Here is a 25,577-nt window from a genome sequence, read left to right on the forward strand (position 1 = left end):
GAAAAATTTCCTCTCTTCCAAACAAAATGCCTCCGTCAGAAAAGCTCTCAGCACTTTTCTACTCCGATAAACGATACAAATGACCCCTTTCTTGCCCCCTCTTCCCCTTCTTCTTGTGCAATGCGTCCCGTCTATACATAGAGTATGTAGCCATTGTAAGAACTGAAAGCACTCGAACGTATTTTCTACCAGCACTTGAGGTTCCCAATAGTTATAAATAACCAGCCAGGATTTCTCCCCGTCTACCGACCGACTGCAAAAAGTGAAAAGGATAGAAAAGCTGCCTGTGTTTTTTTTCTTAATTCTCGCTGCGTTCATCCACGCAGATGTTTCACTAGTAACGAGTTCCGATTACGCTATCAATGGTTATAGGTCATAGAAACCAATACTCACGCATTTTTGGACCCATTATGGGGCATCATAGAATAAATATTGACGTTGGCACCAAGAAGATCCGATAGGCCCCTGCACAGACACACAAAAAAGTACAGCCTTTAAGAATGCCGGCACTTAATGTTTGTCTAAATGGCATATTTAAGGTTATGTTATCGTCCACGATATGTTAATCCCGAGCAATTGATTCAACCGTAGAAGCTCGCAAAACGCACCTTTGTCTAATTGAAACTGCCCATCCAGAGCTCTAAAACAATTAAAACAAGCCAAGAAAACATTCTAAATACCAAGAAATTTGAGACGTAGGTAATGTGTTAGTAACGAGGTCTCAGCGTGCTCAGAATTGGAGGAAAAATGCAGTAATATTTCCTGGTATTGGTTTTAACAAGCCCTCGTTTGTTTGACTGGTGTGGAGCCCACACTATGTGCTTGTATAGGCTCGACAAAGCATGCGGTGGAACGCTGGTCATTGTAAGATGGCATCTGCCCTGCTTCCGTTATAACTTACGTATTTATTAAATGACACACTATTTATAAGAAAAAGAAAACGGCTCACGGTTATAGCAACGTGCTGCTGCAATTCAAGCATGGTTACAGCTGTCACGCGGCCTTTAGCTATTCGGGCCTTTGCAATACTTTGGGGGTGCCCGTTGTGTCGTATTCTGAGTTTCCTTTTACCGCGCTGATCATTTCCCGCGTACGTACATGCAGGGCACCTACCTCGACCGAGAGTTGCTTACAGCGCCTTGAATGCCACCAGGGAGTTTCTTTTGGAGACTGCTGCGTTGCCCTGTGGTGTTCTATCACAAATTCTCCAGAGCTTAGGCCGATTGTTGCGAATTACAGATAAGCTTTAAGGGCCCTCGCATGCAGGCTCGCACGTTGGCACGACGGCAAAAGGGGACGTTATATTGCAGACACACTGGTTAGTGGGCCCGCCCGTTCGGGTAGGCCAGTGCGGACACGCTCGTGAAAACAGTAACCTTTCTTACTTACAAAAATCGCCATAACAATAGCGCTTTCGTCATCCGACTGCTGACCAGAGTGAATCTGTTTTATTGGCATTGAGTGCGATAAATTGGCTCAAGAAAGGTGGACAGGTCGTATACGAATTCTGCCACTAGGTGTGACTTTTCCATGTGATACTATTTCACCTGAAATCACCATTCTAAATCACTAGTCTTAGAGCACGTCGTAACTTGTATTCCAGATTACATCATGCACTGAAACCACAGTAGGGCGTCAATTTACGACGACAGCCATAAATACGAAAACGTTACCATTGCGAGCGTGCTCATGCGAGCGGGCCTACCTAACGCCGTGCCATCGTGTCAACGTGCGAGGTCTTGAAACGCTTATCTAAGGACAACAGCATAAACACGAACTTGAAGGAATTTGCCGGTACACGTAACAAAAAACCGATAGTTTAAAAAAAAACATTTCTGACGGAAGACGGGACACTTTACGGTCATTCTCATGGGCGCTATAGGTCAAAGTGGCCGTCAGCGGAAGGGACCACCCACACAAAGCAATCCAATGTACCAGCGACGGATCCCCATAAAACATTGAAACGGTTTGAACGAGTCGCCAAGAGAGCCGCCACAGCTATTGCAGCGGGTGAATTACAACGACAGTTCACTTCGCTCGTGCCGATTCTTTTAAAATTGCAATAACAATTATCTGCTGCGGTACACCCGAAAATTTATTGGCTCACATGAAATCGTTTCGGGCGAAATTCAACTGCATATATTTCCCGCATGTGCCATTATGCATGTGCCACCTTTACACTCTCGTGTGGTAAAGGAGTGTAAAGGCGCCATGTGCATGTGTTCGGGGGTGATTCAGACACGGGGGCAGGGAACCCTCCATGCTGCATCACCCTATTCGTTAACGGGCCTCCGCTCGCGTCTGCCGCGTTCGCCGGCAGCCAAGTTACCGACGACGTACGCGCCACCATCACGGTCGTCTATGCAGTGTTACAGCAAAGGAGCGGTCCTGTTCAGGTGACTGCAAAAAGATTGGTTCCCGCAAGGCGACCTGTATTGCATGCGACCAATTCGAGTGTGCAAGTACGGCTCGGTTCCAAACACCCTGTACCACATGGTGTGGGAGTGCGCGGGAACCAACGTTGCACCCAATATCCGACCAAGTAAGGAGAAGTGGGAGGCCCGGCTGGCCAGCCCCATCGATGAGGACCAACTCTTGGCGCTGGACAAGGTGACGTGGACGGCCAGGGGCACCGGCATCCAGGTCTATGGGCAATTACCACTCACTTTTCGCGGAAAACAAGTCGTCTCCTCTCCACAGTACTGTTTATTACTGCTACTACTTTTTAGTCCCTAAGCATTCCTCGGCTACCTTACTCGACAACTGTCCGCCTGTCCGTAACGCTTGACGCGACGCGCTCCATAGCATCGTGGAGCGCATCGCGTCCGTACGACGCCGTGACCCCGTATAACGTGGGGTCATAAGGCTCTAGGCCCTCCATATTTTAACGTTAGGCTGCTTGTATTGCCTCTAGAAATATAATCCTATTGGATCGTTCCCTATCCTGGGTTCCCGCAGAGAACGCCTCCACTCATTTGCGCAATCGCATGCTTATAGGAACGACGGGGACTGCTCAGTGCCTTCAACGTTGCGGGTTTATAAAGCACTTTTTCCTCTTTTACTGCCGTACAGCCTTCCAGTCCTGATTATGATTTGTTTAAGACGAGCCTTACCGTACTCAAGAGAGCGTTCCAACAAGCTATAAAATGCAGCTCCCGTGCGCAGGAACCATGCTCTACACGCGTCGTCTGTCAAATGTAAAGCCACAGAAGGGTAAATACCGCGTGTGCTTTTACCTTTCTATGCTTTCCTTCCTGGGCCGCACTTCATCTTCACTTCCTGGCAGTACGACGACTATTGATCGGTTCAGGTACTCCTGAAACGACGGAAAGAGATGCACAAATAAAGGAGCGGTTCTGAGCACTCGGTGACGGGGCTAAAAGTGTCATAATTGCAAAATAAATAATGAGATTTATTAGCAATGTCTTTTTTTTTCAGGTGGCGTATTGAGTCTCTTCGGAGTTGCGCTTCAATGGGTGCTTCTTACACCCCCGACACACGACTTATCTAATGACATTTAGAGCGGACGACCTCTGCTCTTGACGTCATTTGCATGAGTCTACACGGGCGTACAAAATGACATTCGATGCTAATGGTGTTGAGTTTATTGTGTCGCACATATCAAAGTAACCCAGAGGAAGAAGAGGACATGGCTCGAGGACGTTAGGGAAGAAAGAAGATGAGAAGGAAGAGGAACTTTCGGACGCCATGATCGTAGTGACAAGCAAGTCAATGTGATTGAAACACAGTTATTCTGTCGTTGCGGTGGCTTCGGACTCCATTCATCCGCAACATATGGTGCCGAAACCCGGGAACGAAGTCGGAGCTACGAGATCGGCAGATCAAGAACCAAGCGGACTGAAAGTGGTGACTGTGTCTACCAGGTAGAGGCAAGTAACGCAGCATGCACAATCTGAAAGAAAAGAGAAGGGCTCGTAGGCAGCAAAATACCAGGCTCACCAATGAAGCTAAAACGGTACTGGATACCGCGGATGTGCAAACGTTGAGCTTACTCATAGAGCGTCTGCAGACGAACAATGATGAGTTGAGTAAGCTGAATGCCCAGTTTGAAGACACTATACCCGACGAAGAGTTCGCGGCTGAGTATGAATCAATGCTGAAATATGAGGACGCCGCCAAAGGCATGCTGGGCCAGCTGAAGGCCAAGGAGAAATTACTTCGGAGTGGTTCACGCCTGCCAGGGTCGACAGCCCAAGCTACGGCGGCGGAGCCTCACAGTGACGAGCGTCATCGGCTGGTAGGCTCCGTGAAGCTCCCGACGCTGCAGCTGCAAACCTTCAACGGCGAGGTGTGCCAGTGGCTGAGCTTTTGGACGCAGTTTAAGGCAGCCGTCCACGAAAACCCCAGCCTGAACAATGGAGAGAAGTTCAATTACCTTCGGTCGCTGCTGGGTGGGTCGGCTGCTTCATCCATTGCCGGGCTGCAACCCACGGAAGATTGTTACCCACACGCCGCGGAAATTCTTTCGCGGCGCTTCGGTGACACCCGCCGCATTGTGCAGGAGCATTTAGCGCAGCTTCGAGTGCTTCCTTCAGTGGTGTCCTCGAATGATGTCGGCGGACTGCGACAACTGCTGGACCACGTGCAGTGTCATGTTTGTGGACTCGCGGCTTTGAAGCTTTCCTCTGCCACGTACTCCACGATGATGACTGATGTGCTACTGAGAGCCTTACCATCAGACATTGTCGATGCTTATCACCGACAGATAGCACATAGCTCGCACAGGTCAAGCCTTCGAGAGGGAGAGTCCTCCGTCGGCGGAGCACCGGCGTCCCTTGACGGCGAGCTTGACGCGCTTTTAACCCACCTTATGACTGAAGTGGAATGCCGAGAACGGAGTGGAGCTGAAAGCAAAAAGGAACAAGCCCGGTCTAAAGCGCAAGATGGGAGGGAGGTTTGGGCATGCCGCCAACGGCAGCTGTGCTAAATTCTAGCACCTCGGGCGGATCCAGTTGTCTGTTCTGCGACTTAGACCAACACTACACGCATTTATGCGACGGCAACATCAGTCATAAGGATCGGATAAGGAAGTTGGCTGCTGACAGACGGTGCTTTCGGTGCACTTTGAAAGGACATTTTTCTAAAGAGTGTCGCCGCAATTTAACGTGCGCAAACTGCAACGGGCGACATGTGTCATCGGTTTGCGATCCTACCTGGCAGCGCAGAGAAACTGACAGAGCAAATAACGTGAGGAAGTTGAATGCCAGTAGCCTTCACTCCAGCAATCAACCCATTCTAGGCACGGAAATACTGCTGCAGACTTGTCGGCTCTGGATTTATGGTGGTCGGCAGTGTGCGTACGTCCGTGGCATCGTAGATGGGGGAAGTCAGCGCTCTTTCATCCGAGAAGATGTCTCCCGTAACCTTGGTTTACGGGAGCTTGGGAAGACCTGCTTGCAACTGAACGTCTTCGGTCAGGATACGTAAGCAACAAAGGAATGCCGTCTAGTGGAACTGGTCGTCCGCATTCAGTACAATGACGAACTGTTCTCTGTGGAAGCCATCGAAGTTCCTTTCATTTGCAAGGACATCGTGCAAGTGCCGATGGAAAGTGACTTTGTTTTGTCTCTCGAAGCTACCGGTCAGCCTATTGCGGACAAGCTTCTTCAGTCAGGCATGGCGCCGGTGCCTGGGATTAGCCTGCTGCTGGGAGCTGATCACCTCTGGAAGGTTATGACAGGAGAGGTGCATCGTCATCCCAGAAACAATCGATTAGTTGCACTCAACTCTGTCTTCGGGTGGATGTTCCAGGGTCCCCTTTCCGTACTCAGTTCATCGGGTGGTGCATCAAACGTCAGCGTGTTGAAAGTGAGCCCCAACTGTGAGGCGGAGGGCGAAGTGGTTAGTAGATTCTGGGGTCCTAGAAATCTAGAAATGTTTGAAGCAAAGTCACTAGATGACGAAAACGAAAGGAGCGTGCCTTCCAGACGCTGTAAAGGCGACGACAGCAAAGAACCAACCCTGCGAAAATGGCATCAAGCTTGTGACCGACGCAGGCGTAAATGTTATAGTGATCAGTACCAGGAGCGACCGGCAAGTACGACAGGGCTCCAGTCAAAACGCAAGGAACGTACGACACTTTTCCGTAGCCAAGGTACACCATCTTCACAAGTTCAGTCTAAGAGCTCCGCGGCAAATGCTTTCCACAAAAGGCGAGCCAAAATTGGAGCAGTCAAGTGTTCCGAGTGAGCAATTTACCGTCCATGGCACAACTCGAAATGAAACAAGCTACAAAGAAGCGACATTCGGTCGTCTCACGTCGTAGGTCACATTACGGTTCATCGCCTGAAAGCTTTTATTCTCAAGTTGCAGAAAACAATGGGGAACTAAACTGCGCACGTCACAACGAGGGGCAGAAGATGAAAGGCAGCAAGAACAACAGAACAGGGCGTACATCACTGAATGAGATGGAAGTTTATAAAAGTTGCACTTCTCGGTGGAAAGTAGTAGGTGTGACACCGAACCATTTTGCTCCACGAGACGAACTCGATGTGTGCAGTGTCTTAAGTGTACCGGGAAAGGCATTTGAGTCAAAGGCTGTACGAACAACGCCAGGAGCTTGAACTACATTTTTTGTGGGGAGTGGAGGATGTTGAGTTTATTGTGTCGCACATATCAAAGTAACCCAGAGGAAGAAGAGGACATGGCTCGAGGACGTTAGGGAAGAAAGAAGATGAGAAGGAAGAGGAACTTTCGGACGCCATGATCGTAGTGACAAGCAAGTCAATGTGATTGAAATACAGTTATTCTGTCGTTGCGGTGGCTTCGGACTCCATTCATCCGCAACAAATGGCATCCGGTGACCGAATGAGTTCTGGGAACCCATTCGTTTCCGAACCAAATGAGTAGTCTCGATGGTACAGGTGGACTAAAAAAAGATAGTCATTTGCAACATTCATACAATGAGTACTTGAAGTAAAAGGCTGTCCGCAAAAGTATACTTTTCAACAAATAATGCTCTTTCCATTCGTAACACGGCACCTCCCCCACCCCCTTCCCCAGTACCCCTCACGCATGCAGTTCAAAAAGCGGTTCCGTGGCATGTGTTGCAAGTTTCAGCGTGGTGATTGCTTCCATCACCCCCGTTTACAGTAAACGCTTCGCGCCGTCTACTTCGCATTTGACGCTTGTCGCGTAGTACAGCAGCTGTCTTTGCGTCGTGTTTACTTCTTTCTACTCGGATGTGGCAGGATCTGATGAAAGCTTGTCCTGGCTTACGACGTCTGCGTATGTGTTTTGTAACGGTGAATTGCCTTACTTGCTATAGTAAAGAAGTTTGATTGTATTGTTTTCACAAACATTACGAGTATAAAATGCGAATGCAATTAGTTCAGTATATTGCGCGATCCCCCAAGTTTATCAATCCCCACGGCTATTGTTAGCGAATGCCATTTCTTTCGGAGTGCGTACCCAAGCGGAAAAGTGAATGCCATTAAAAGTGAATGTCATTCACTCTGAAGGTCGTTAGATTTTTTCTGTGCCACAGGTATAAGAGATTAGGCCTAAGGTCACCTGTCACAGCTGTGTTCCACCTGCAGCTTCGTGGGCGGTTCGTGCAGCCGGCGCTGCGATTGCTGGATGGCAACCTTAACCAGAGAATGGGTTCTGAAGTTTGCAACTTGGAATTAGATTGCGGGCCCTGCTATCTGAAGGAAGCCGCTCTTGTACCCTGTATGCTGCGGCACATGCGCAGCGGTTTGCTCACCTGCGTGTGAACTCGGACGGGCACCGAAGCCGAGAGCACGGGTATGCCCTGGTCGTGGGCGCGCACGGAGAGGACCAGTGGCGATCCCGCGCGGACCGCTGTGGTTGCAGGCAAGGGCGCCGAAAGGGTCACGACCCCCGTCACCGGGTCGATGCGGAACTTGTGCTCGTAGTTGCCGCTCACTATCTCGTACGTCACGTTGCTGTTGGGCCCCGTAGAGTCCGCGTCGGTCGCCTAAGATCGCGCGAAAGCGATCGAACACGGAAGGAGTGTGCGTGCATGCATTTGTAGGTCTTGAATGATTAACCAAAAATTAGTGCAAAAACCTGACGAATCTGAGCCTGGTGCAGATTTCGTGTGCTATAATCATCGGGTAACTTTAAATTCAGATGGTGGCCTGGCTTGCGTCCCTGTAAGTTCACGACCACCCTATGTTTACGGGTGTTTTAAGTAACAACATTACAATATAGATACAGCCATGGACAAATGAAACGCGAACACGAAAATAGGAACCAGAACGCACAAATAGCACAATTTCCATCCGTGCAAGTAAAATAATCGCGTGGCGTTATTACAGTAACAAAGATTGAAAGGATGTCCTTATAAATACACCACCAGCGATCTATTATTTTGCCTCCAGTATCCATATTCTTTGATTTTGTGTAATTGTTCATATTTTCATGTTCTTATTTTATTTGTGCATGACTGTACATTTAGCATCCAGCAGCACGTCGGTGGGGTTTCCTAGTTATAACAGCAGTGGGCAGTGAAATCTCAGCTAGTATGGTAATTTTTTCTTATTACTAAGACATGGAGACGTAAATAAAACCGTCTCTTTTTATAATTTCAGTTAGGAAAAATGGGCACACCCCATGCGTGATCGGGTTGTTAAGAATCAACGATGCACAGCGTCAAGCTACAATGAAAAGCTTTAGAAAAAGCTTAGCGTATATTACCACTGATACTGAAAAAAAAAAAAAGCAGTGAAGTGTTGCTGTTATCTGTCAACACTTAACACAGATACGTTCATCAGTCGCCCCCGCCTTCCGTCGTAGTTCAGTTGGTGGAACGGGAACCGTATACTCTCATACCTGGCCGACTTCCTGAGATATTGATTCATTTCGATAAGTATGCTTTGCCCCCCAAAAATACCTCTGTTGCCTTTTTAAGTGTTACAACTCGACTTCAAAGACATCAGTGTTCATTAAATATCGACTTACAATAACGTTCACATCTGTCCAGGAATTGATGCTGCCCGCGGGCAACGGCAACTATGAAGTAGCGACTAGCAATTATAGCGGCGGAACGGCCTAAATGAAATATGCCTAGAACGAATCTAATGTTTCAGAAAAATATTTTCTTCGTACATTTGACGCTGAATTGATGTGAGCAAGGAACAGACCAAACACGAGAGGCTCAACGCTTTACTAAATAAATTGACCACGTTGAAGATGTGTCCATAATGGAAGGAATCAGTATTCATGCACAGGATGTGGCGATATTAGTGGAAACCATATAAACGACGCAGTAACAAAAAAAGAAACGTTCCCAGAAACTCCCACGTGGGAGCTTCTGCAAATGTCTGCAAATAAATGCGTAAGTCTTTCTGCTATGCACGAGCCCGTTTTAAATGTACTGCACTACTACATTCACACGTATTGCTGATGAGAAAATTTAGGGGTCATGTGAGCATAATAGCAAGGTTCTAGGGCTTTTTCTTGAGTACCTCCATAAGAAGATCCCTTGTATCCCATAGATAGCTTTATGGGCACAGCCTAGTTAAGGTCCGGTTCACCATTTTACACCGCTGCATTGCTAAGAAGACATCTTGTAATGGCGGATATGGCAACCCCTTTTAATCGCGACAGCAGAACCTTTTGAGTCGTGCTCCATGGCGCAGTTTGTGTTCACGGTACCTGGACAACCAGCGGCTCGGAGAAGTCTGCCAGATCAGCGGTGAGCACTGCATCGTAGCGCTGCTGGCGGAACGCAGGTGCGTTGTCGTTGGCGTCGCCCATACGCACCAGGAGCTGCGCAGACACCCGGTGTCCTCCTCCGTCCTGAGCTTCGACCGTGAGCATAAACTCGGGCACCGACTCGCGGTCGAGCCCCTCGGACGACACCAGGGTGATTTGACCCGTATCCGGGTCCAGCTTCAGGCTGCGTCAGGGAGCACGCGCGAGCTGTCACTCTGCAGCAGCGTTGGTTTATTCAATAGGCAGGATAAGTAGGCGGCAGTACAAGCAAACGGAGTAAGGGAGAGTGATGACTGCGGTAGCGCATTCGGGAGACGGCTCGAAGTATGCGTTGCGCTTTAAGCTGGATCCGCTACTCGATGCGAAAGAGGGCACCACTTTCATGAATACGCAAATATAGTTTTTTTTTTCGGCACCAAAGAGGGCCGTTAACGGGATCTGTTAACAGAACTGCCTTCAAGACGACAAGGCACCTGTCGATCTCATTTTTCCAAGAACAGGTCGCTCAGGGCAGGGGCAATACAATGAGTCTTGACAAAATGCGACCGACAGGCAAAATGCGACCGACAGAAACGACCGACGGCACTTGTGTTGTCAAGGTCTCCAGATATGCGGATGATTTTCTTCTTGTCATGGGGCAGGATCAGCCCGATGACCGAAGTCCGCACACGAGATGCCTGTATTGGCTGTTTTGCAGTTTTTGGACGTGCGCCTGTTCCTTGGGAATGGTCATCCGTGTTGGCAGTATGCTCGTCGTAGCCAAAATTGGGCCCATCTCCCCACGAGGGGGGACTCGAGTAAATGCGTCGCGTAGGGGGTGGGCGTATTGCGTTAACGTTAGTGTTTGGGGGGTGGTGGTGGGGTGGTAGTGAATGTGTTAACTATTATTGCTTATTACTATTAATTATTATTATTTCTTTCATATATTAATTATTACTTTCGTGATTTTGCGACTCGAGTCCCCCCTCTTGGAGAGATGGGTTTTTCTTTTTGCTTTGTGACGCAAAAAGTGAAGGCAAGGAGTAGGTTGTTGTAAGTCGTTATTTATTTATTTGTTGCTGTTGTTGTATTGGACGCTGAGAACGACGGCTTCGTGGTAGCTAAAGTGTACTGTTAAGGGGTCTTTAAGCAGTGGTCGTGCGTTGCAGCAACTGGTGAAGACGAGATCGATGCAACTGCTGCCGTGTATCAGCAGCTTCTTGACGTAGTTTGAATGAGTCAAGGATATAAGGCGCGTTCGTACCCTTTGATTCTGTGTCGCTTTTGTGGCGCAGTGGGAAGAGCACCATGTACCTCGCGTTCCGCCCACAGGGTCGTGGGATCGAAACCAGGCACCGATAACTATTATTTTTTTTTATATAGTGTAGGGGGAGGGGTGCGGACCTGTTGTTGAGAGCGAGGAGGGTAGCGTGATGCGGGAGAGGAGGAGTGGGGGAGAGGGCGCACCTGCGCGCTGAGCTGTTGCGGACGGACGGCGGACGCTACATGTGAGTTAAAGAAATGCTCTGCATTTAAAAAAGCATCCTACTTTACCAGTCACCCCATTAGAAGCTCGTGAAGTGGGGCATAGCGAAGAATGTTATGAGGGCGGCGCGCACTAGGTCCTGCCCGGACGCATGTTTCCAAGCGCTTCGCTGCACAGAGCACCCACGTGACAAGTGTGATGTCACTGCGCGCGCTATTCTTTTGAGCGCCTGCTACAACGAGCCCACCTTTCGGGCTCTGTAGCCTCTGTGTAGAGTACTGAGTACTGACGCTGACTGCTTGGGTTCGAGCCTGCAGCCCCAGCCCCAGCCCGAGCCCCAGCAGGTCTATCTCTTAGTTTCTTTTTCTTTGCCTAATTCTTTTTCTAAATTTAATATTTTTAATACTCAAATATACGCGTTATTTTTGTTAATACTATGGTGATTTGGTATGTTTTAGGTCGCTTTAGGTTTGGGGCGCAGTCAGTTACCACGTTGAATTACTGTTCTGCAACGCACGAACAGACATTTCACGTGGGTGCTCTGTGCAGCGAAGCGTTTGGAAATACGCTGCCCGGACAAAATACAGGCAAGCTTGCTGCAGCAAGCTGAACGATTGCAAACGGCGGGATATCAACCAGAAATGTTTCTGTGGCGGAGATCATTTTGAAGGAAGTGAGGAGCGCCCACGCGCTAGGTTTGGAAGCCCTGAGGGAGAAAGCCCCTGTGGTGGCTGCAGTGTGCCATACGTGCACCAGGTGTCCCATCGCCTGAAGAAGGTCGGTGGTAAGCGTGGAATACAGGTTGTATTCTCGGCTCCTGATAAGCTTTCCAAGATGGCGCAAAAAGGCAATGAACCACGCAATAAGCGTTTCTAGGTCACAAAACAAGTAAAAAAAGTTCGTGGAGTGAGGGACGGGTGTGGTTTACTGGATTCCTCCGGCGTGAAAATGGTGCTACGTCGGACAAACGGGCACGTTCCTCAATGATAGGTTGAGAGAGCACCACGCAGCGGTGATGGCGCAGATGGGAGTTGGCCTCCTCGCTGACCTTTGCCGTAGGTTCGGGTGCGCGCCTAAATTCATGCAGGCGCGCATCTTGTTTAGATATTGTTCTCGAACTGATAGGGAAGTTTTCGAGGCCTATATGATAAACAGAGAGGGCGAAAATTGCGTCAGTGCATCAGCTTTGGCCCTTTTAGCGAAAGAAATAAACTTTTTGGAGAGACCGAAGGGGTGTCTCGTGACTATGCGTAATCGGTGGCTTGTGTGTACACGTGTCGGTAAAGAGCACGTCCTGTAATGTGGCCAGGTATTGTTTGTGCTTCAGTGTTTCAGTAGGGATAAGAGCAAGTGCAATGATTGCGGCGTTTCACTTGCACAAATGAATTTTATTTACCTGTTCTCGATTCACGTACATATACGCGGTTTTTCTTGTTTCCTTTGGCATAAACCAAGATAAAGTCTATAGTGTGTTTCGTCTTTTATTTCCTGTTTCGTCCAGTGTTCATGTGCACTAGCAGTACGAGTTCATTAGGTAGCAACCAACTCATCCAATTTTCCGCGTTAATTGTTTTTTAGCATAGGCGCACTTGCTCTTGCTAGCCCTTCTTTTGCCTAGCTGGAAACCCCCGAGAACCAATAGTAGCACGTTCGAAATCAGAACAGTTGTTCGCCACTGGGCGAGAGCAGGACGCCCCGTGCGAGGTATTTGACAGCTTCTACAACTGCGTATTAACTGTATAGGCTGCGCGGCCAAGCGGAGGCGCTAGCTTCCGTATTTCCGATGTTTCGAGTGAACCAGCGCGACACCCCCACGCTCACCCTAATTGGCTACGATGAATAGTTGACAGTGGGTTGAAGAGGGGGAGGGGGCACATAACTTTATTGGCTTGCGGCAAATCGTGAATGTGCCAGTAGTGCATTCCACGTTTACATATTCCCTCCCCGCCTTTGGGGGACAGTCTCATGTCATACTTACTTCCTGGCGATCGGTCCATTCAACGACGTGTACTTGACTGTGCCGAAGCTCCCAGTGTCCGGGTCTGTGGCCTGCATTTTTTTTTTGGGGGGGGGGGGGGATGCAGAGCAATTCTTGCAGTAATGAGAATAACTTGAGAAAATCACTGAATTGAAAAAGAAATGCGAATGGCATGGCGGAAAAGGGCATCAGAAGTTAACTTAAGTGAGCGCGAACGTCCTGAAGTTGCATATGTTATGAGAAACAGATGGATATTTATCGTTCGTGCATGCTTTATGTACGCTTCCGCGGCCTGTATATAAAAATCATCTCAATTTACGATGTTTGCCCCCCCCCATTAGAAACAAAAAAGTAACGAAAAAACACCCTGTTTTGCCTTAAACACGGTGCTTCGTTACTTTTTATGCTTGGAACGGATGTTTCGTTATATATCATTAAATATTCTTGGGTTGAGAGGCCCAAAATAAAACTGCTTGTTTGTATAGCTTTCAGACTTTAAATTTTCGTGATATTTGTTGTGACGAAATAAATATACACTGACGAGCGAGGTTGAGTTGGCAAAAACTGTTCATGGAAGCACAATGCAGAATGGGACAAGAACAGTGTTATACAAAAGTATAGCGGCCTGACCAATCTACACCCGTGATACCCGTGGTCATCGTTTATGTCTGCGGTGCGCAGAACAACTAGTAATACAGGCGTGTCGACTAGGGATAACAGAACCAACACGTTTTCTTCCGGATCTGGCCGTTGAGCCATGCCCAAAACCTCTCGGCCGGCCGCCTGTTTTGCATTTCTGCTGTAGATTGGTGGGAATCTATGGTGTCACTTGTTCACTTAACAATTATGGCGTCACTTGTTAACTTAACAATTCCTTCCACACACACACACACACACAAAAAAAAAAAAACGTGCGCCATACACCAGACCAGCCTGTAATAATTTTTTACTTTACCGATGCCCCCTTAGTGTAAAAAAGGTTACATGTTGGCATATTTCCGCGATACTTGCAACTTCAGTTTTTTTACTAATTGCGTGTAGGATTTTGTAAGAGTTTCTAGTCCAGTGTCTCCCCTACTGTTTAACAGATCTATGGTTATTCCGCGATCCCATATTGTTTTCTATTACTGTCAATTTCAACGTCGTCTGTAGCTACAGCTGGAATTTCGGTCTGTACTATAACATTCATGTTAGAAATAACTTCGGCAATAGCGTGGGAGTTTAGAGATCTGTACAGAATCTCAGGGGTTGTAAATATTTCACTTGTGTTCTTTTTGCACTACCGTTTATGTTATCACTGCGTATACATGCGATACCTGCTTTCGCCGGCTTTTTCCTGCTTTGATTTGACGTTTATAAATCTTTGCGATATCGAACATTAGGTTTTTGATTTATTGCCTTCTGTTGAGCCGTTTCACATCTCCCCGATACTTGCGTACACCTATGTTTTGTAAATAGACCTTCAAGTTCCTGATACCGTTTCCTGTTTCTTTCGGAGCTCTTGCTTTTTCTCCTGCTTTTGCTGATTACGCAATAATAGTGGCCATGTTACAGTGCTGTATAACCAAAGAGGGCGAAGCACCGCTTTGCATCTACACAACAAACCCGTCGAAGACTGGGCGTGCAGACAATAACTCACAGTGACGACAGCGATGACGATGCCAGGCTTGGCGTCCTCTGCCACGACCACCTCGTACATGTCGCTCGTAAAAATGGGAGCGTGGTCGTTGACGTCCACGATGTTGACTCGCACAGCCACGGATGATGTCAGAGGCTGCACTGCCTCGGTCTCTGTCGCTACTATCTGCGGGTGGTGACGCAAGTTGGATGTTATGGAAAACCTTGCGCATCTCTTGGCACGAAGACAAGGGTGCGTGACCGTCATCATAGCGCGAACTCTGGTTGGCTTCAGCGGTCGTTTGGAAAACCTGAGCCGGGTTGTGGCACAGCCACGAACGGACCAGGGTCAGTGCTCACGCGGTTACTTTATTGTTTTTCTGGCCCGTTACTCATGGCGGGCATTTACACATCTATGTGGCATTTTGAACAGGTGTCACCAGAGACGAGACATGAAAAATATTATTTACGTGGTTAAGCAGAGTAGAAACCTGCAAGCCGAATAAAAATATATCAACCACAGGCCTAGAAACTCATACTGAGAAAAATAGCATCCAGGATTAGAACAGTGTAATTATTCAATGCACTGTTTCTGCTTTCGGGTGTAACCAAGCCGCTTCATTCCGCTCATGTTAGCGCCCGTGTGTCGAGATTTTGACGTCCGTTAAAGATCCCGAGTTGGTCAAAAGTAATCCGGAACCCTCCTCTACGGCGCACCTCATAGCCCAAGATGCAGCTTCGTCGTGCTAAACACCCAAAAATGAAATCCGACGAAACAAATAAGAGGCCTGAGCATGTATTTGCACTTGATTTTGTGCAATGCCACACTACTACTGTCAATTGATACCCTCTGAGCCAATATGGCAGTTAAGTTTGGGCTATGCATTAAGTTTTCTTGCATGTGTATTCAAACGTGCATTCTGGGCAGTTCTGCTGCGTGCGCCTCATGTGCCGCACAACCCATTGGGAGCGTGGGTAATGCCGGGTCCGCTATGGACCCGCCGGGTGGAACTATGTTTTTGCGGGCGTGACCAGAGCCAGCTTTGGGGCACGGACAGCCTAGAGTGCGCCGTGCTTGGAGCTATTGGTGGCTCCTCCAATGCCCTTGCGAGGCCATCCTTGCCGACCAATATAGCTGGGGCACAAGTGGCAAAAATAAGTTGAAAATAGCCCTAAAGGATACCCACCGAAGGTTTCACATAAGTCGATTTGATTCTGTTCAACATTACATCTTTTTTTTTGTTGCATGTGCCATTGCGAAAGCAGATTTATATTAATATTTCGCCTGATGCAAGAGGGGGTGGTAAGGTAAGTGAGTGAAAGGCGCTGAAGGCTTGTGAATAGGAATACAACGTTAGTTTTGATTGCACGGTACTAATAATCGAGGTTGGGAAAAGAAGAATACACCTTTAACATCGCCCAAGTAAAATAAAAAAAAATAAACTTGCCCAGTAAGTTATGATTCCTGATTTTAAAGCCCTACTCCCTGTTTTTACAAATTACATGCACGAGCTCCTTGCAAAAAGTAACCAATGTATATATTGCAAATAGGGAGTGATTGAGCCGATTAAAAGTCGAATGCAGAACGTAAGTAGAAGTTGGTTGATGGTGAGCAGGGAATAAAATGCTGACTGAAAGGTAATAGCCGAAAACAGAAATAGACTAAAATCCCCAATCCCATCCTAATGCAAATTATTTTAAGGGTTTTTTCACTTGTTTCTTCATTTTATTCTTGCGATTTTGTTGTCAATCATTTTTGAGCGCTCTGGTTAGAACCAACCTTGTGTAACGGCATTCGCACGCTCACTGTGTTATCGATGCTCGCTCACAGTATTGCAGTCAACACTCACCGTGAAGTCGATGTATTTTGGGTCGGATAATTCATAGTCCAACTTTGATGAACTTTGAACCAGGATGGCAAAATCCACTTCGCGTGAGGCCGACTGTGGGTGGATAGAGAAAGTGTCTTCCCCGTCGCCTTCCAGGTGCAATCGGAATGTGCTGTTTCGCCCCTGGAACGGCAATATGAAATGTATTACTTCGGCAGCCGCAATCACAATTACTTTTCTCCCCACCCATATATTTTTGAAGTAAATATAATGAATTACTATTTCGTACGCAATTTCAAGGGTTCCAATGCGGATATTTTTTAATCTGTTGACGCACGCACGCATACAGAAAAAGTAAAAGCTCATGCAGAAAAATGACCTATTTCTTTCTTTTTTAACAGCGTTTTCAAGCCTAAGCCGATGTGCTAAACGCGTAGAGAACATACGCAGCACGCACGTACGCTTCCGGACGCAGGTATTGCGCCGTATACTCTGCCAAATGGCTTAATAAAAACAGTTCTGAAACAAATAAATGAAATGCATAAACACACCAGCGGGCGTCAGTTTTTAGCAGAGTGGAAGTTGCCGCATGAAGTTTTCAGGCGCGTGGTAACAGCGTTAATATCATTCCAGAAAGTTAATGGGTAATAATAGGGTGTATGTGGTTCAAGATCAAGAAAGGAATCAGTTAATACTAGTTTCCTGAACTAGCTACTCTGTTATGTTGCCATATCGCGTAATGCTTCAGTAACCGCTGCAGTGTAAAACCTAAGAATTCCCCTCCCTTTCCAACTCCACACATTGTTCGAACAACATCTGATTCGCATTAATAGTTCAAGTTGACCGTTTTTGGCGGTCCGCTCCGCTCCGATAACGACCGGGAGCGCCATTGCGCATGTGTGGCGCACTCCGGCGCAAGCGGCGCCGCTTACACTAAAGTGCGGAATTAAATTGGCTGCCCCAAGCGATGCGAGCGCGCTACTGCGAGCTCCCTTTCTTCAGTTGAAACGAGAGCGACGAAACGGCGAAAGCGCTTCCGAATAGGCAAAGATGTCACGCACCTCAACGAGGTTTAGAACGGAAGCGAAAAACGTCGACCGAAGCGCGAGCCTACTTCTATGCAGGTCCCAGAAAGACAGCCTTGTCAGCACTATTCAAAAGATGAGCAGCTTTCTTAAAATTATTTAGGACCGTTATATCGTGTCAGCGCCTACATTATATATAACAGGTGAAATAAGGCAATAAACATGGTATTTTGCTTTATTTGAATGACCAAAATATCAATTGCTATATTTTCTTTTGAATGAAGTTCTGGTTTACACACGCGCAGGCACAACCAGTGACGCGAATGATTTCCCGTCGAGGGAGATACGGTTATCGCTTATCGCTTAGCTAAAAGCCTTTCTGCTGCGGATACTCCGGTTGCGCGGAGCGCGGGCCGTCGGAGCGGGCCGTCGGGAGCGGAGCGTCCCGTCAAAAACGGTAAGCTTAAACTCTGTAATGGCTGATGCGGCCGTCAGCTCAGGGATTTAGCAGAACAGTACCGAAGCTTGCGTCAGAAACTAACTGCTAACACAGAAGGAAGTGCATAGACGCTTCACGCACCGCAATGCACTGAAATAGCCAATCCATGCCGCACACAAAGCAAAACTGGATAATGACAGCTACGTATAGGTCCGCGCAGAAGTAAACGGTGCATGGGAGCAGTGGCCGAACTGCATCGCTGCGCCGCGTATGGGCGTTACTGCCCCCGCCGCCCTATCAGATATGTTTAATCGCCGCTATGCTGACGTGCCATCCTGGGCACTACGGTCTCAAAAGGCAGGGGCGCTGGTTGCATCGCACTCGCAGGCACCAGCGTCCACCGAATCTTCTGGTGTTGAGTTGCACGAAGCTGCGCGCGCCCGGAAACGCGCCTTGTTGAGTGCTGTAAAGGGTGGCATAAACTTGTAGGCCGCTGCGGTTTGGCATAGCATGTCATTGTGATGTAATTTATTGTAAGCCGGCAACAAAATTGCCATGTACAATATAGAAAGCACATTCACAGACATTTTCGTGTTCGGGAAAAAAAATCTCGCTTACGAGATTTCTTCTTTAATTTTGGGTTTGTCCCAAGTTATTGCTGCCGGTTAGTTCTGGTTTGTTCTCAAGAAAGGAACATACAAAATTCCCATGCGATGAATATTTTATGTGCTAATGAACGCTGCAAAGAATAAATGAAATTGTCTTCTATTACAGCGGGCCTCATAGGGCGCATATTTTGTGGTCGCATTAAAACCGACGTTATTTTTAACTAGCACCTTATATTAGTTCAGAAAATGTTGCAGCTTGGAATTAAACCCCGCACTGAAGTAAAAAATGGCTTCACCGCAGGACTCCTACCTCTTGCAAAAAAGCGCCGCCAGGGCTCCAAAATGACCGATGACAAGTATAGTCTTCATGACCGTTGACGACCATACTCGTCAAAGGTCATTTTGGTACAAAATCTTATGGCGGCTATACTCGTCAACGGGAGCGAAAGGGTTAATACGACAACAAAATATGCGCCCTATGAGGCCCGCTGTAATAGAAGACAATGATTGTATCTATTCTTTACGGCATTGTTTAACACATAAAATATCCACCGCACGGGCATTTTGTATTTTTCTTCAGAACAGACCTGAACTGAGTGGCAGCAGTAACTTAGGAGAAGCCTAAAACTAAAATACAAAAGAATGTTCGACGCGATTTTTTTCCCGAATAACAAAAGTTTCTGTGCATATGCTTTCTGTATAGGTGACCGGTGTTTCGCAGCTGCCGCAAGGTACCATGGGTAATTTCACTTCCAGTTCGTCGCTAGCAGAATCATGGCGGCTGCGGCTGGTCTGTAGCTGGCGAGCCCGATCTTCGAGACTCAACAGGTGGGATTGATTCTGCGCCATTATCTGCTGCTTGGTGAGTTATGAGTTTTCATACATCTAAGCTTACTACTGTGGTCATGGTAAACGAGCCTGTACGCGGAAACATTCATATCGAGAGAGCGGGGAACGAGGGGTGCGGGAGTGTTTGCGCAAGCCTATCTCGCCCGTCGGGTAAGCGTTCCGGGCTCAGTTCTTCTAGCTAAGTTTTCGTTTGAGGCAGCGTTATTTACTTGTGAATATTTATACCTTATCACGGACTGAAATCAGTGTCGAAATGAAAGTTCTGGGACTCGTTTAGCTGCAACACCCGATCGGGGCCTTGACGCGCTTTAATCGCGCTCCGAAGCACTGCTGTAACTGGCGCCGTGAAACGTGGTGTCGTAAACTCACCGTAGTACTCGCCCGCCGTCGCGACCGTCTCAAAGCGTGAAAACGGGCGTCGTGATATGCTTGCCGTACTCGTAAGGTTGACAGCAATTATGGGCGTCATAATATCACCGTTCTACTCGCTGACATGCTCGCTCGCCGTCGAATCAGGGGTCGTGAAATCACCGTACTTCTCGCTCGCCGTCATGACCATCTCGCGGGGCGAAGAGGGGCGTAGTAATATGCGTGTCGCAATCGTAAGGTCGACAGCAAAATCGGGCGTCTTGAAATACCCGCAGTACTCGTTCGCCGCCGCGCCCGTCGCGACGGTGAGCGTGTACTATGGTGACGTTAAGACTAACATCACGACGCCAGCCCTCTGAAGGGTGTGTGAGCAGCGTGCGATTGCAGAATCCCGTGGCTCTTTGACTCCAGCGTATGCGATCACTCGCACTAAGCGTGTCGCTGTGTTTATCACGATCACACCGAATGCCCTTATAATGGTAGCGAATAACAGAACGTTCATAAACGCGTGCTACAAACTACCACTTCGTTTCCACGAGATACGTGTGTCTGCTTGTTTTTATTTGTACCAGATTAGGGTGAGGGTAAGGTTAATGTGGTTAGAATTTGTTTGCCAAGATTTTGTTGGATGCCCTTATAACATTTTATATAGTGAAAGCGACAAAGCTCGTTTGCTTTATCATTTTGTTTTTCTTATTCCAGCGAATCCAGTTTTGGTTTCGACTTAGAAAAAAGTCGCAACCAGATTTATGCGGAAGGGGAAGAACTGCGGCCACCAATCACCTACGAGCCCATCTGTGCGTACTTCGTAGACAAGCTGTGCTGGGATGGCGACACCATGAGGGCTTTCAAGTCTGTTCAGGCTTTTCCGTATGTGAAATCTGGTAAGTACTACATGTTGCTCAACGATAATAATTATCGCACGAGTTGTGTGCAGCATGGTCAAATGTGCGTGCACAAGAGCGTGACTTTCAGCTTTATTTACCATTCACAAGTGCTGGTGAAAGAAAAGCAACCTGAGAGCCACTACTTGCTCCCACACCTTTGCTGCGCACAACTTGTGAGGCAGAGTTAGAATGAGCATGCTAACCGTACCCAATACGTAGTCTAAAAAAGTGTAATGTGCGCATGTGTAGGGAAAACGGGAAGTTGACAACTTTTCAGTGACAAGTAAAATTGAATTAAGTTGTTGATAATGAATCACACCATGAAAGTAGAAAACACGGAGAGGGACAAACAGACAAATATTTCAAAAATGGAAAGGTTTGTGTGTGTTTGTACCTTTTTGTGTGTTATTCTTTCATGGTATGGTTTATCTTCAATCAATGCGCTCATCTCACCTGCAAGTTGTTGATGACATTATACATGCCCTATACATTCACATAGTTACAGGAGACACCGGTTATAAAATATACTGTATAGATGTCATATCCCTTCTAATGGGGGAAAAGTTTACAGAAAAGAAATATGTCCCAATGTTTGCCAATGTAACTAACAGCGATATCACTCAGTCCCACACCACTCACACAGATAAAGTACAGTTAATGATTAATAGGGCTTGTAAGCTCCCCCCTTCCTTTAGCCAGAGCCTGAATTATTGTTTTCCTAGTACTTGCCTGCTCCTGCCAACCTAGATGCTCACTCTCGATCCTTAGATGCATATTACCAGCGAAAAAACAGACAGGGACGAGGAAAGAAGCAGACGGGACACTAGTGAGTGTCCCGTCTGCTTCTTTCCTCGTCCCTGTCTGTTTTTTCGCTGGTAATATGCATCTAAGTCAACACCAACTAGCCCAACTTTAAGCCTTAACTCACTCTCCTACACTGCGGAAAAAAATCCTTCGTACACTACTGCCCTAGGTGATCTGTGTACTCAAAACCTAGCCCTCTGAGAAGTGTCTGATTCTATGTGAAGCGAGCGAAGCATGTGCCATTCATACGAATGCTGTAAACGATGTCGCCCAGAAGGAACAGCATGAGGTGCCAGTTCGCGTCGTGCCGCCGAGTGGCCACACTCTCTTTAATCCATAATCCAGTCGTCTTTGGTTTGCGAAACTGCAGCTTTGGCTTGAACCATGGTTTCTGCTTTGCAGAAAAAGCTAATGGAATCAAGGTTGCCCAACTGGAGAGTGGCATATCTGTCGTGAAAGGAGAAGTAAGCCCGTCCCAGCGAATGGGAAAGCCGTACACCTGCTGGATAGGCGTGAAGCCATCTGGGGAAATCCTGGATGCCTAGTGCACCTGCATGGCTGGGTAAGACTGCATGCATTACCTGAACACTTTTCAGTTGTGTGTTGAACAGCACTATAGAATGGCCAAACACTATTTTGAGCTGCAAGTATTTTATGTGAAACCTAAAATTGCAGTAGCGCTACTGAAATCTGGCAAACAATTTCAAGGTTCAGTAAAGCTTGGCATGATTTTAATCGTAAGATTAGTGCCGTTTAATGAGTAGGTGAAGGTGACTTAGGGCACACTATAGCCAACTTATAAAAAACATAACCAAAGATTTTTATGCAGTGACGGTGCTTCAGTCTTGCGATATGACAAGTAATGTCTCACGTATTGATTCAGTCAAACATTTTATTTTCTTAGCACAGAAAGAATGTTTCATTTGTAGGAACACTGAACGCATTATTGGATTGGTTGCCCCTAACTCTGACATGGAGGCATTAACCATGGCCTGCGGCATGCTTATGCTAGAGGCAGAGCGGCTGAAGCACATATTTTTCCATTCAAGTGTGCCTTGTAAATTACACGTCTACAGGCTAGGACGAGTCTGTAGCCACGCTGCTGCCGTCTGCTTCGCAATTGACTTCTGGACTCAAGAGGCCTTGGAGGAGGAAGCACCGACAGACCTCCCGTGCTAGTGGGTGAAGCTTACCCTGAAAAAGGTACACATCATTATGCGCGTTAGGCTCTGAAGCAAACTCGAGTAGTTTTATCAATGTTCTGTCATATCCGCACTTATTTATTTGCAGGTAGTCCCGAAAGTGTCTAAGGACATCGTGTATGTGCGCCACAGGTGTGATACACAGGAGAATGCATGTCCTCGAGAGCAGGAACTACCAAAGCTGAATGGGACGCCAAACGTTGAGGAGTTTCTAGGAAAACTCGAAATGGTGAGCAAAGTGCTACCTTGCTAGCGATCAGTGCTCATTCATTAGCATCATACTAAGTTCTCATCGCTTTCAAAAATAGCAAACCTAAAACCGGAGTCATTATGCATATACACATAACGAAATACGGTGGGTGTGCAGACGGATTTAAATGCAAATCACCATAACACCCTTGTAGAACTGATTTGTCTGAACTCTCTTTAAACTATCTGAGGTTATCATCTGGCAACGACTTAAACTGAAAGCATGGGAGGCAACATTTTAAAGCACAGATGTGAGCGACTCGCGTTCGAACGCTGCCTGCAGAAGGTTTTTTGTATGATCTAGTGTAACACCGACTTGGGCAGATTCAAAAGTGTTTGCTCACAATCCAGCGAATGTTTATTACGGCTAACGGTGTCCTAAAGGTTTTGGTGCGCATGAAGAAACTCCAAGCGGTTGAAATTAGTCTTGAAATTTGCTAAAACTTGCGAAATGTCCAGAGCAAAGTCCTAAAAAATGTTTCCTTCTAAGCAATAGCGTGATGTTTAAATGGTAATTACTTTGTTCAGGTGATACCAACTGCAAGAGTGTTCAGGTTGAACGAATGCCTGGCAAGGCCAGAGCACCCTCAGCAACCACAGCAGAAAGCTCGGGAATTCACATTGACCCTGGACCAGCCACTCTGCGAATTCAACCTCAAAGAGCTGAACTCCCGAGGCTGTGTGAGCCAAAATGTTCAAGAGCTTTCGGAGTTTCTTATGAGTAACTTGTCAGTGACAGAGCATGAAGCAAACTGCACAGAGGTTGCAACGCGGGGCCAGCAAGGGAGTCCCGCACCGGAAGGGCCGTATTACGGCGTCCATTTTTAAAGATGTATGTCGGTCTAAGCGGGCCAAGTGTGCCACACTGGTGAACAAAATGCTGAAGCCACGGCCACTGAATACCCCTGCCGTGCAGTACGGTATCAGGACCGAGCCTGAGGCAAAAAGGAGATTGTTAGGGTGTCTCAGCGCATCGCACACCAATGCAAGGCTTGAGAATTGCGGCATGATGATTCACCCGGACTATCCGTTTTTTGGGTGTAGCCCAGATTGAGTGTTTTACTGTGGCTGCCATGAGCCCACCTAGGTAGAAGTGAAGTGCTCACATGTTTTGGAACACTGCGAGCCAAAAGACCTGATAGAGGCGGGAAAGCAAATGTCAGACTTTTGTTTTACCAAAGAAGGGACATTGAAGTTGACACATGTGTATTACTACCATGTTCAAGCACAGCTCCATTTGAACTTAAAGAGAATTTCGACCCGCTTTTTTATTACCGTCTGCCAAAGGGACAAGGACCCATCCTGAGGATTGTAAGAGATAAGGCATTCATGGACACCAACACAGAGAGCCTAAACAGTTTCATGCGTGAGATTATTCTTCCAAGAATTATCCTAATGTAATCTACGTCATGTGAAGTTAAAGGGGTCGTGAAGAGATGTAAAAAAATGGTGTTGTGTGGGTGCTTATAACTGTTGAACTTCGATAAACAAGCTATGCATAGCCGCTTCCTTGCCCGATGTCGACAAATAGGTAAAATAATGCAGTTACGGTTTCACCAAGCCTTTTCTCCTCAGCTCGTGAAACGACGTCGGCGAAATCAGCCAGTAACAGTTCCCCGTCGTCTGCACAACATGTCGGCATAGCAAGGGCTCGCGAAGGGTCAGATAAAAGCTACAACACCGGCGTCATAACGAAACTTTCTTAGCCCCTGAACGGGAGCTGTCTGATCTCTAATACCACTGATCAACATGGTCGAACTTTCAGTCAACAACGCGGGCGAGTGGCGCAGGCAGAAGTAACCACGTTTAAAGTAAACTGAGTGAAAAGTAAACGTCACTGCTAGTTGCGCTGCCGACCGACGATGTGCGCAATGTTCTCTTCATGACCCCTTTAACGTGTTGCATCTTGTTTTCGTACCATTACTGACAAATGTGACAGTTTGAGGTCTGTTCAGTCGTATTTTATGTGTGAAATTGCTTTCAAGTAGCAAGGGGAGGGGTCCTCAAACCTGTATAGTTCGTTGCAATGACCCTACGATGTTTATTATAATGCACATTTGCTAGTTTATTGAATATATTGTTACTTCATGAGCAAGATTTGGATGATCCACTCTGTCATTAAAAGATGTTTAGAACTGTTATGTTTAGTCGTTGGTTGTTCTCACCATTCTTCACCAGTGTTGGGGAAAGGTTGGTCAGTCCAGCCACCACCACAACGATTTCGTCGTAGAACTTGACGAGTGTATGCGGCACAGTTCCGGTCATTATTTTCCATTTCTTAAGGTGGCCAATGGATCTTTCTACGATTATCCCGGACGATGAAATTCCCCTAGAGTTGGTCACCTTCCATTCCAACAGCTGCAGTCGGTTCTTCGTGAAGCTGTGGGTGACTAGCTGCACGTTCCTTTTGAAAAATTCTTCATGCAACAAGAATCTCCTGTCAGCCAACACCTGGTCCCCAGGCTCGAGTAGGTCCATAAATCCTGAAAAAAAGTTAAATGTTTCCCTCACTAACTAGCCGACTATACGACCGAAAAAGTGGGGTATACTAAAA

At 47.2% G+C, this 25,577-nt stretch overlaps 1 protein-coding gene and 1 pseudogene across 1 annotated transcript in view; one reads left to right on the forward strand and one right to left on the reverse strand.

The window, feature by feature from the left end:
* LOC144140247 (uncharacterized) overlaps nucleotides 1–25,577 on the reverse strand; it is a 99,733-nt gene that overhangs the window by 16,240 nt on the left and 57,916 nt on the right. The window contains exons 12-18 of the mRNA XM_077672290.1: nucleotides 16,613–16,774; nucleotides 14,785–14,949; nucleotides 13,146–13,216; nucleotides 9,643–9,886; nucleotides 7,727–7,960; nucleotides 3,237–3,316; nucleotides 394–465 (exon numbers count right to left, since the gene is read on the reverse strand). Coding sequence (XP_077528416.1) covers nucleotides 394–465; nucleotides 3,237–3,316; nucleotides 7,727–7,960; nucleotides 9,643–9,886; nucleotides 13,146–13,216; nucleotides 14,785–14,949; nucleotides 16,613–16,774 — 1,028 coding nt within the window. The remainder of the gene's footprint in view (nucleotides 1–393; nucleotides 466–3,236; nucleotides 3,317–7,726; nucleotides 7,961–9,642; nucleotides 9,887–13,145; nucleotides 13,217–14,784; nucleotides 14,950–16,612; nucleotides 16,775–25,577) is intronic.
* On the forward strand, nucleotides 19,971–25,277 carry LOC144174446 (uncharacterized; annotated as a pseudogene).

The sequence above is a fragment of the Haemaphysalis longicornis genome, unplaced genomic scaffold (assembly GCF_048455015.1).
Source record: "Haemaphysalis longicornis isolate Haplotype H1 unplaced genomic scaffold, Haemaphysalis longicornis Haplotype H1 scaffold_1, whole genome shotgun sequence".
Taxonomy (NCBI): Eukaryota; Metazoa; Arthropoda; class Arachnida; order Ixodida; family Ixodidae; genus Haemaphysalis; species Haemaphysalis longicornis.